This window comes from Oncorhynchus masou, chromosome 29 (assembly GCF_036934945.1).
Source record: "Oncorhynchus masou masou isolate Uvic2021 chromosome 29, UVic_Omas_1.1, whole genome shotgun sequence".
NCBI classification, from domain to species: Eukaryota; Metazoa; Chordata; class Actinopteri; order Salmoniformes; family Salmonidae; genus Oncorhynchus; species Oncorhynchus masou.
Genome location: NC_088240.1, coordinates 35,545,911 through 35,558,242, shown reverse-complemented (window position 1 = coordinate 35,558,242; position 12,332 = coordinate 35,545,911). Strand labels below are relative to the sequence as shown.

General features: G+C 41.0%; 1 protein-coding gene across 1 annotated transcript in view; it reads right to left on the bottom strand.

The window, feature by feature from the left end:
- Window positions 1-12,332, bottom strand: part of LOC135519409 (contactin-associated protein-like 5) — a 124,076-nt gene that overhangs the window by 24,994 nt on the left and 86,750 nt on the right. The window contains exons 10-11 of the mRNA XM_064944613.1: window positions 5,270-5,444; window positions 2,631-2,737 (exon numbers count right to left, since the gene is read on the bottom strand). Coding sequence (XP_064800685.1) covers window positions 2,631-2,737; window positions 5,270-5,444 — 282 coding nt within the window. The remainder of the gene's footprint in view (window positions 1-2,630; window positions 2,738-5,269; window positions 5,445-12,332) is intronic.

Below are 12,332 nucleotides of genomic sequence, written 5' to 3'. Positions count from 1 at the left end.
GTGTAAATATTTGTATGAACATAACAAGATTCAACAACTGAGACATAAACTGCACAAGTTCCACAGACATGTGACTAACAGAAATGGAATAATGTGTCCCTGAACAAAGGGGGTCAAAATCAAAAATAAAAGTCAGTATCTGGTGTGGCCACCAGATGCATTAAGTACTGCAGTGCATCTCCTCCTCATGGACTGCACCAGATTTGCCAGTTCTTGCTGTGAGATGTTACCTCACTCTTCCACCAAGGCACCTGCAAGTTCCCGGAAATTTCTGGGAGGAATGGCCCTAGTCCTCACCCTCTGATCCAACAGGTCCCAGACGTGCTCAATGGGATTGAGATCCGGGCTCTTTGCTGGCCATGGCGGATCACTGACATTCCTGTCTTGCAGGAAATCATGCACAGAACGAGCAGTATGGCTGGTGGCATTGTCATACTGGAAGGTCATGCCAGGATGAGCCTGCAGGAAGAATACCACATGAGGGAGGAGGATGTCTTCCATGTAACGCACAGCCTTGAGATCGCCTGCAATGACAACAAGCTCAGTCCGATGATGCTGTGACACACCCCCCCAGACCACGACGGACCCTCCACTTCCAAGTCGATCCCGCTCCAGAGTACAGGCCTCGGTGTAACGCTCATTCCTTCGACGATAAACGCGATTCCGACCATCACCCAAGGTGAGACAAAACCGCGACTCATCAGTTGAAGAGCACTTTTTGCCAGACCTGTCTGGTCCAGCGACGTTGTTGCCGGTGATGTCTGGTGAGGACCTGCCTTACAACAGGCCTACAAGCCCTCAGTCCAGCCTCTCTCAGCCTATTGTGGACATTCTGAGTACTGATGGAGGGAGAGGGCGTTCCTGGTGTAACTCGGGCAGTTGTTGTTGCTATCCTGTACCTGTCCCATAGGTGTGATGTTGGGATGTACCGATCCTGTGCAGGTGTTGCTGCACGTGGTCTGCCACTGCGAAGACGATCAGATGTTTGTCCCATCTCTCTGTAGCGCTGTCTTAGTCGTCTCACAGTACAGACATTGCAATTTATTGTCCTGGCCACATCTGCAGTCCTCATGCCTCCTTGCAGCATGCCTAAGGCACATTCACGCTGATGAGTAGGGACCCTGGGCATCTTTCTTTTGGTGTTTTTCAGAGTCAGTAGAAAGTCATCTTTAGTGTCCTAAGTTTTCATAACTGACCTTAATTGCCTAGCTTCTGTAAGCTGTTAGTGTCTTAACGACCATTCCACAGGTGCATGTTCATTAATTGTTTATGGTTCATTGAACAAGCATGGGAAACAGTGTTTAAACCCTCTACAATGAAGATCTGTGAAGTTATTTGGATTTTTAGAAATTATCTTTGAAAGACAGGGTCCTGAAAAAGGGACGTTTCTTTTTTTGCTGAGTAGAATACACTATATATACAAAAGTATGTGGACAACCCTTCAAATTAGTGGATTCGGCTATTTCAACCTCACTCGTTGCTGACAGGTGTAAAAAAATCGAGCAGACAACCATGCAATCTCCATAGACATAGATTGGCAGTAGAATAGCCTTACTGAAGAGCTCAGTGACTTTGATCGGATGCCAGCTTTCCAACAAGTCAATTCGTAAAATGTCTGCCCTGCTCGAGCTATCCTAGTCAACTGTAGTGCTGTTATTGTGAAGTGGAAATGTCTAGGAAAACAACGTGAAGTGGTAGACCTCACAAGCTCAAAAAACGGGACCACCGAGTGCTGAAGGGCGTAGCGGGTAAAAATCTTCTGTCCTCGGTTGCAACACTCACTACCCGAGTTCCAAGCTGCCTCTGGAAGCAACGTCAGCACAATAACTGTTCTTTGGGAGATTCATGAAATGAGTTTCCAAGGCCGAGCAGCCGCAAACAAGCCTAAGATCCCCATGCGCAATGCCAAGCGTTGGCTGAAGTTGTGTAAAGCTCACGCCATTGTGGACTCTGGAGCGATTGAAATGTTTTCTCTGAAGTGATGAATCATGTTTCACCATCTGGCAGTCCAAGGGATGAATATAGGTTTGGTGGATGCCAGGAGAACGCTACCAACCCCAATGCAGAGTGCCAATTGTAAAGTTTGGTGGAGGAGGATTAATGGCTGTTTTTCATGGTTCGGGCTAGGCCCCTTAGTTCCAGTGAAGGGAAATCTTAAAGCTATAGCATACAATGACATTATAGATTACAATGACATTATAGATTATTCTGTGCTTCCAACTTTGTTGCAACAGTTTGGGGAAGGCCCTTTCCTGCTTCAGCATGACAATGCCCCCAGTGCACAGAGCACTGACCTCAACTCATCGAACACCTTTGGGATGAATTGGAACACCGACTGCGAGCCAGGCCTAATCACCCAACATCACTAATGCTCTTGTAGATGAATAGAAGCAAGTCCCCGCAGCAATGTTCCAACATCTAGTGGAAAGCCTTCCCAGAAGAGTGGAGGCTGTTATTGCAGTAAAAGGGGGACCAACTCCATATTAATGCCCATGAATTTGGAATGAGATGTTTGACAAGCAGGTGTCCACATACTCTTGGTCATCTAGTGTATTTACACAATAAAACACAATGGGTACAGAGGTCAGCCCAGTCATGTCCCATACAGCCGGAGAGCAGGCAGGACTCACAGTTGTGGCAGGTGGCTCCAGCGTATCCTGTTCCAGAGCAGTCACAGTAGAAGGTGTTCCAGGACTGGGAACACTGCCCTCCATGTTCACAGAAGTTGGGCAGACATCTAGAGAGACAGGGAAGATCAGACAGTGAGAAGGAATCCAAGTAACCTGGTACTAGAGAGGCAAAGTCATGGAGACAGCAATGCTAAAACAATGTGGTTGTTCCCACTCTCTGACTGAACTGAACTAGCTGGAGATAATGGTTTTGAGGACATTACAAAATATGCTTGACTGACGATGGCAGGTGTTTTGACATCTTCTTAACAACAAAACGACTGTAAGACTTAAAATTGTAATTATTCCTGACACAGTCTAATTTCACAGGGAGCCGTTTAAAGATGAGCATCTGCATACAAAACTCTCCAGTGACAATAGATTTAGCAAACAGAAAATTGAGTTTAGATTTTCATAACAATTTTGTTATTGTTGATTTTTGTGTGGGGCTCAAATTCCAGTAAAGCAGGTGTTTGTGTCGGCAGTTGTTTGTAAACATGCATGGCTATGGCAGGTGCAAGCAACCCAACACAACCCCACTCTCCTCACCCCTCTCCCTCTCTACAATGACATTTTTGCAAATCGTCTGAGGTCTCTGTAAATGTTAACAATATGCAGAAAAAGTACCAGTGAAACTGGCTATGGAAAGACACTCTGATTAATAGTGCCTTCCTCATGCCTCTGTACCTTCTAAAATTACCTGCCTTTTAAGCTTGCATATATTATTTAATTCCGCTTCAATTGTGAAACCTGTCCCAGGGGAGCTCTGGTTTAGTGGGGGGTTGTACATACAACACAGCTATTACAATACCCATTTACCTATTTAGCACTACAAAAGGAGTCAACTGTTCTCCGGATAATGTTCGGGTGATGGTTTAATTATTGCTGTGCTATTTTTATTCATGCACACAGAAAAAGGCTTTCGTGGACCATAAAATTATGCTGCTCAACTTGCAGAACTGTTCCTCCGCAATAAACCGGACAATAAAGTTTTAGTGGTCGGAGTGAATGGCAAGGAAAGCTCTTCAACAAAAGATACTATAATCTCTTCAAGTTTTTTTGTGTTATGTAATTAGTTCCCTCGCTGACAAAGAAATGAATTGCTTTTCTTTAAAGTATGTCACAAGCCAAAGTGCTGAGTTAGGTTGGGCATGTCCCTTAATGGCATTATTGAACATTCCTAAGAACCCATGGCCCCCACCCCCACGGTGGCATGCGGAGGCCGCGGTCTTCCAGTCAACCTGCGCTGGCTGTTAGGGGACTGCCACCCTGAGCCTGGCAGGGTCCTGGAGGATGACAGCTGCTCATGAATGTTTTAAAGCTGGAGAATTGGTGATGGAGAGAGACAGAGGGAGGCCTAGCTTTGCTATGTTATACTATGAATATACAGGCAGTGTTGAGCAGGGGGAAGAATAAATCAACACTTTCTAAAAAGGTAAGACGATAGAAAGAACAACTCCCAGGGTATGTAGTAATCTTGTTTGATTGCAGTGATTTGCCCGTTACAGTGGAGGTTACGCAATTATAGCTAGGTTGTCATTATATTGAAAAGGTTGAAGATGGAAGCCTTTTTTTATTGTGTTGATTATTGGAACCCCACAAGCATAAACACCGTGCTTAATCCTCACCACAGGACCGAAATACAAAGTAATTCAGAAATGGGTGGGGTTTAAATAACCAGTTCTCCAAAAACACTCCATGTTGCACATCCTGAAATAGTGTATAGTCTAATTACAGTATAGCAATGCATGTAGACATCAGATTATTCATATTGTGCTTTGACTAATGTATTGGGCGCTGGTTCTATATATAAAAATAGCAAAAGAATGTTCAAGATTTTAACACTAAGAAAAAAGTTGCATCTTTTGAGCTTTGCCTCAATTATTTTTGCTTACTGTTTCTCATGCTATGTTCCCAATTAAAATATGTTCGGTTAGGTGTCATAACATGAGACATTTTGCTCCCGACAATTTTTGGAAACACTAAAGAAAAATAAGCTCCTCTCCTCATCATCACTTCTCAGGGGATCTTGTCTCTTAGGTTAACTGGTTCCTTGGTTTCATCCCAGTAAAAATTGTACAGTAGACTGTCAGTCTGGCAATCAGTCAATCGGCGCTCTGACTCCAGTCACAGTTAATTAGAGACACAGTCGAAAGCAGTCTCAATCAGCTGCTTTTTCCATTGGGCAACATAGGAACCTACCACGTTTCTTTAATTACTCAACCCTCCTCAGTAATTACTGTAGACCCTGTAAAGGCTGCTGACTTCAAAGGTCCCCTGCCTTAGAACGTGTGTTAATGTTAATTTGCTCACACTTCAGCTGTGAGAAAAGGATTTCACAAGCTTCAGGTCCAAAATAAACTACAATGTTTTATGGCAGCGCCATAAAATCAAAATGAGACAGCAATTATGTCCTTGCACAATCCAAACAGAGTTGCTGGAACATACTATATCAAACAAGGTCTGACAATAATCAAGTGTTAAGTTTTGTGTTAGTTGCATAAGCAAAAAAAAAGTCCCATGCATATGCTTTGAGATGAAGGTTGTCACCTTGGCACATCATTTCAAAATTCTAATATTGTATACAGAAATTGTGATACCTGTCATGGATGCCACATGTGTCAAACTGCAGCTCCTTGTAGTTTCCCAGCCGTCCTTGTTGCACCTGGTTCAGGTCCATTGGCTGGCTGTTGATGGAGATGAGACGCATGCAACCCTGGAATGCCAACGTGGGGTTCTCACAGCCTGGGTCAGCTGGGGACAAGGAGGGACAGCCTAATGGAACACACAGCAGAAGGATGTTTACGTAACAAAACGTCTGCCAAACCAGCTTCTATTGTAATAATGCAAAAGTATTCAGGCCGCTTGACTTTTCCCACATTTTGTTACGTTACAGACTTAAAACGGATTAAATAAATGAAATCTACACAAAATACCCTATAACCTATAAAAACTAAATAAATACTTTCTTTTAAAAGTTCCGAGCTTATGCCGCGACTGTTAGTGGGAGATGGTGGCATTCTGTCATCACAAGGGGGAGGTAGAACGCGTAACTATTGGTAGTCTAAACTGTGGCACAAATGTACTATCTTTTCGTAAATTAATGGAAGTGTTTTCAGTCGGAGAGTCTCTCTTCTCTGGCACTAGAGTCCTGCATCAGGCAACAACAAAAAATAAAAAAAATATTGTTATTTTTTAAACAAGTCATAGAAAGTAGGTTGCAATTTCAGTTTAATCCACCAGAAAAGACAGAACAAATAATACAACAAATATTGTGGTTAAACTCAAATATACTATTTGATTAAAAAAACATTGTCAATTGGAAACCTTTATCAAGTGGAAGGGGGGAAAAGTAGTGCAGGGCCGACAGACGTAACCTGTCTGTCGGCCCTGCATTAAAGAACAAAATTTGTTAAAGAAAATAGTGGTAAATAAAAATATATACCATTTTGCAAAATAGTTGGGAAGAGATTTTAGATGTACCGATTCCATGGCACATGGTTTATAAATTGACACGCAATTTTCCATTAATTATAACCTACTGCAGGCCACTTCTGGGTTTGACCTTCTGAATTAATGATTATATTGAAGATAGAAGCTGCCTCTTAATGAGTTCTGAGAGATGATCTGTTATCCAATGATTATTATTATTATTATTACTGAATGACAGAGCTGGTCTTGATAAATCAATCAGATTTTTATTTGGAAATCTTAGGATTATGATTGTAAAATTAATCTGATTGTGATTGTAAAATGAATCAGTTGATGCATTGGTCCAGAACCAGGAGGTATTGGCGGAGAGTCACGTCATTGGCAGAGAGTCAGGCGGCATTGGTGGAGAGTCAGGTGGAGAAAAACGAATTGAAGAGGGCGAGGAACGAGATGGAGTCACAATCCATGCCAGCCACACCTGTGAGCTCTGGAACTCTACCCCCTGTTTGAGGACTCTTCAAACAATGTGCCATTGATGAAAATACCTGTCTATTTGTGAAAAAATCACCCTGATTAACTTCTTGGTGACAGGGGGGCAGTATTGAGTAGCTTGGATGAATAAGGTGCCCAGAGTAAACTGCCTGCTACTCTGTCCCAGATGCTAATATATGCATATTATTAGTAGTATTGGATAGAAAACACTCTGAAGTTTCTAAAACTGTTTGAATGATGCCCGTGAGTATAACAGAACTCATATGGCAGGCGAAAACATGAGACAAATCTGAGGTTTGTAGTTTAATTTAAGTAATTGCCTATCCAATATGCTGTGTCTATGGGGCCAGGTTGCACTTCCCAGGGCTTCCAGCAGATGTCAACAGTCTTTAGAAAGTTGTTTGAGGCTTCTATTGTGGAAGGGTGTCGAATAAGAGCTGTTTCAACAAGTGGACTAGGCTGAGGCCAAACAGTTCTTTACTGCGCGGTCACGCGGGCGCCCAATTCCTTCTTTTTCCTCTGTAATGAATATGCTATTGTTCGGTTGGAATATTATTGAAGATTTATTATAGAAAGACCCTAAGGATTGATTGTAAACATCATTTGACATGTTTCTACAAACTGTAATGGAACTCTTTTGACTTTTCGTCTGGATTTTGCACTGGCGCATTGTGCCTTTGGAATAGTGAACTAAACGTGCAAACAAAACGGAGGTATTTGGACATACATATGGACGTAAACATACATTTCTTGTGGAAGTGGGAGTCCTGTGAGTGCATTCCGACGAAGATCAGCAAAGGTAAGTGAAGATTTATATGGCTATTTATGACATTTGTTGACTCCACAATTTGGCGGGTAACTGTATGGCTTGCTTTTGTGGCTGAAGGCTGTTCTCAGATTATTGAATATTGTGCTTTTGCCGTAAAGCATTTTTGAAATCTGATACAGTAGTTGCATTAAGAAGTTTATCTTTAATTCTATGTAAAACATGTATCTTTCATCAAAGTTTTATGATGAGTATTTCTGTTATTTGATGTGGCTCTCTGCAATTTCTCCAGGTGTTTTGTAGGCATTTCTGAACATGGCACCAATGTAAACTGAGGTTTTTGGATATAAATATGAACTTGATCGAACAAAACATACATGTATTGTGTAATATTGAGACCTGGGAGTGTCATCAGATGAAGATCGTCAAAGGTTAGTGATTAATTTTATCTATATTTCTGCTTTTTGTGAAACCTCTGGTTGGAAAATAGCTGAATGCTTTCTGTGACTAGTTGCTGACCTAACATAATGATATATGTTCTGCTTTCGCCGAAAAGCCTTTTTGAAATCGGACACAGTGATTGGATTAACGAGAAGTGTATCTTTAAAATGGTGTAAAATACTTGTAAGGTTGAGGAATTTTTATTATGATATTTCTGTTGTTTTGAATTTGTTGCCCTACAATTTCACTGGCTGTTGGCGAGGTGGGACACCAGAGAGTTTAACTCTTTAGTCATATCACAGTTCACATATCTGCTCATGGTTTTGACTACACCTATCGACCTGTTAAAATTATATGAGCAAAAAATATTCCATTTAAGATCATATTGTCTCACACCATGTTCAAGAATGGCCTTTTTACCTTTATTTAGATTACAACTGCTCACTTTCAGGTATTTGAAAACAAAATCATCTCGGAAATATCGCTGATCTATCGGTAGTCTAAACTGTAAATTGACTACCTGTTCGTAAATTAATGGAGGTGTTTTCAGTCTGTTAGTCTTTAATAAATAAATGTTTTGATGGTTTTGACCAAGTTAATCTGCTCATGTTGTGTGTGTTAAATAATTTGTGACATTGTGGTTACAATAAATAATGTCAACAAAATAAATCCTATTCATATTGTATAATCAGATGCGTGTTGCACTTTAAACATTTGGATAATAAAGCACATTTAATTGGTTGATTTTAATACTTCTGACAGCCAAAATTCTAACTCCACCTATAATATTTGGACATTTAAACATTCCCAGAAGGCATGGATTATTATAACCTACTTGCAGGCCTAAAACCTATGGGTCCAATAACGTTTCCATGATGGACTATTAGCAGGACGACAGACTCTTCAACCTTTACAAAAGGATGGCTTGGCTAGGTGTGAAAAAAATCCCCCCAACTTGAAATGTATTAAGTACTCTAAAGTTTTACATTTCTAACTCCAAACCTCATTCAACCGCAAAATGTCGGATAAAGCATATACTGTACACTATTACTTCATCGACATATATTATATATATATATATATTAACGGATCCATATCGATTTATTTACTATGGGAATAAATATCACTGAATTACATAGCATGGGGTCTGGTCTTGATAAATCAATCTGATTTTTATTTGGAAATGTTAGGATTATTTTGCTCTTCATTATCACAATATTAAAAACTTTCAAATGCATTCATGAATTAAATCGCTTTAGCCGACATGCTGAGGTTCATCTGATGAAGGTGCACATGGGCATATTTATATAATGAATATGAATTCGGAGGGCAGAAATTATTAAATATTAAAGCATTAGACCTCTCACTAAAGGTGTCAGACATACAAAAGTTATAATTAAATCCGTACTGATTTTCTATCAAATTAGTAACAATGTCTCACCCCATGTTCAAGAATGGCCTTTGTACCTTTATTCAGATTACAACTGCTCACTTTCGATTGTTTGAAAATGAAATAATACAATAAATATTGTAGTTCAACTCAAATATACTAATTGATTTAAAAAAAACATTTTCAATAAAAAAAATTAAAAAAGGTAAAACTTTGTAAATGATATCATAAATAGGACTGGTAGAGTTATGTTACACATGCAGCTACCACGGAAATGTCTGCTCTACCCAAAATTGCAACCAACTAATTGCAGCATTACTGCAAAAATGGAAGAGGCAAGCAGAAGGGGGAAAAAGTAAGGAACTTGTCTATCGGCCCTGGAGGTATTTGAAAACATGTTCTCAAACACTTGTTTTTCACAAGTACTATTAGTAGGACACTATGTGGTCACATCTTGATGATGTAATTGAATGTCTCGCCAGCTTTGATCCATGCCTGGGCCTGCAGCACGCAAAGTTCTCTGTTTGTCAGACGAATTATTGTGAAAAAACTACAGAAGTCAGAAGATTACATACACCTTAGCCAAATACATTTAAACTCAGTTTTTCACAATTCCTGACATTTAAATCCTGGAAAAAATTCCCTGACTTCGGTCAGTTAGGATCACCATTTTATTTTAAGAATGTGAAATGTCAGAATAATAGTAAAGAGAATGATTTATTTCAGCTTTTATTTCTTTCATCACATTCCCAGTGGGTCAGAAGTTTACATACACTCAATTAGTATTTGGTAGCATTCCCTTTAAATTGTTTAACGTGGGTCAAACGTTTCAGGTTGCCTTCCACAAAGGTTGTCTGGCTTTTTATGGCAGTTTTGGAGCAGTGGCTTCTTCCTTGCTGAGCGGCCTCTCAGATCATATCGGTATAGGACTTGTTCTACTGTGGATATAGATACTTTTGTACCTGTTTCCTCAGGCATCTTCACAAGGTCTTTTGCTGTTGGTCTGGGATTGATTTGCACTTTTCACACCAAAGTACGTTCATCTCTAGGAGACAGAATGCGTCTCCTTCCTGAGCAGTATCATGGCTGCGTGGTCCCATGGTGTTTATTCTTGCGTACTATTGTTTGTACAGATGAACGTGGTACAGTCAGGCGTTTGGAAATTGCTCCCAAGACGAACCAGACTTGTGGAGGTCTACAAATATCTGAAGTCTTGGCTGATTTCTTTTGATTTTCCCATGATGTCAAGCAAAGAGTTACTGATTTTGAAGGTAGGCCTTGAAATACAGCCACAGGTACACCTCCAATTGACTCAAATTATGTCAATAAGCCTATCAGAAGTTTCTAAAGCCATGACATTATTTTCTGGAATTTTCCAAGCTCTTTAAAGGCACAGTCAACTTAGAGTATGTAAACTTCTGGCCCACTGGAATTGTGATACAGTGAGTTATAAGTGAAATAATCTGTCTGTAAACAACTGTTGGATAAATTGCATGTGTTATGCACAAAGTAGATGTCCTAACCAACTTGCCAAAACTATAGTTTGTTAACAAGACATTTGTGGAATGGTTGAAAAACTAGTTTTAATGACTCCAACCTAAGTGAATGTAAACTTCCAACTTCAACTGTATATAAAATGTGTAACAGAGCCTTTCCATAAGTCCACTCAAGTTTCTTCAACTGTCTTCTGACTGTGATTAGAGCGATGTTGATGTTGTGCTGTGATGCCAGCAGATTCCAGATTGCCTTTGCCGATCGCTCATCATCTTCAACCATCAGTTAGTTGAATAGTCTTGTTTGTTGAAATGGAATACAATGTAAAAATGTGCAGCATACAGTAAAGACCAACAGTCAATTTATTTAAGCATTATTTTCAGCATTATTTGGCCAACTTTACAGTATTGGAGCCTACTGTACCTGTTCCTTTTCCTGGGTCGTCACGTTCGGCGTAACACAGGCGAATAGCACTGTCCGTGACCATATTCCCCAAGTCTAACAGCATTTTACCGAGATGTTTAATTATTCAAGGTTCCTTTCTCTTCCCTGTGCTGGAGTTCTTTTAAGAATACAAAAGAAGTCATCCATCCTTGATGGGCTATCAGCAAGACAATAGATTCTTACCAGGTCCACCAAATGCATTGTTTTCTAACCACATCTGGATGGAACCATAACAAATTACTATGGGAATAAATATCACTGAATGACAGAAATATTCCAATAAAGTAGGTTAATGAAAGCAACAAATAGTTGCTTACTGGAACACCCAAAGTCATCCAAATTGTTATAATAGGATTTGGTGGAGAATGATGTGTTGAAGAGGTCGAGGAACGAAATGGAGTCACAATCCATGCCAGGCACACCTGTGAGCTCTGGAACTCCACCTCTGACAGGCAGAGTCAACATATGTACGCTACGGTCACAAGACGCAGGCCTCCTAATTGTCCCTAGAATTTCTAAGCAAACAGCTGGAGGCAGGGCTTTCTCCTATAGAGCTCCATTTTTATGGAACGGTCTGCCTACCCATGTCAGAGACGCAAACTCAGTCTCAACCTTTAAGTCTTTACTGAAGACTCATCTCTTCAGTGGGTCATATGATTGAGTGTAGTCTGGCCCAGGAGTGGGAAGGTGAACGGAAAGGCTCTGGAGCAACGAACCACCCTTGCTGTCTCTGCCTGGCCGGTTCCCCTCTTTCCACTGGGATTCTCTGCCTCTAACCCTATTACGGGGGCTGAGTCACTGGCTTGCTGGGGCTCTCTCATGCCGTCCCTGGAGGGGTGCGTCACCTGAGTGGGTTGATTCACTGATGTGGTCATCCTGTCTGGGTTGGCGCCCCCCTAATAAACATACGTTGTGCCATGGCGGAGATCTTTGCGGGCTATACTCAGCTTTGTCTCAGGGTGGTAAGTTGGTGGTTGAAGATATCCCTCCAGTGGTGTGGGGGCTGTGCTTTGGCAAAGTGGGTGGGGTTATATCCTTCCTGTTTGGCCCTGTCCGGGGGTGTCCTCGGGTGGGGCCACAGTGTCTCCTGACCCCTCCTGTCTCAGCCTCCAGTATTTATGCTGCAGTAGTTTATGTGTCGGGGGCTGGGGTCAGTTTGTTATATCTGGAGTACTTCTCCTGTCCAATTCGGTGTCCTGTGTGA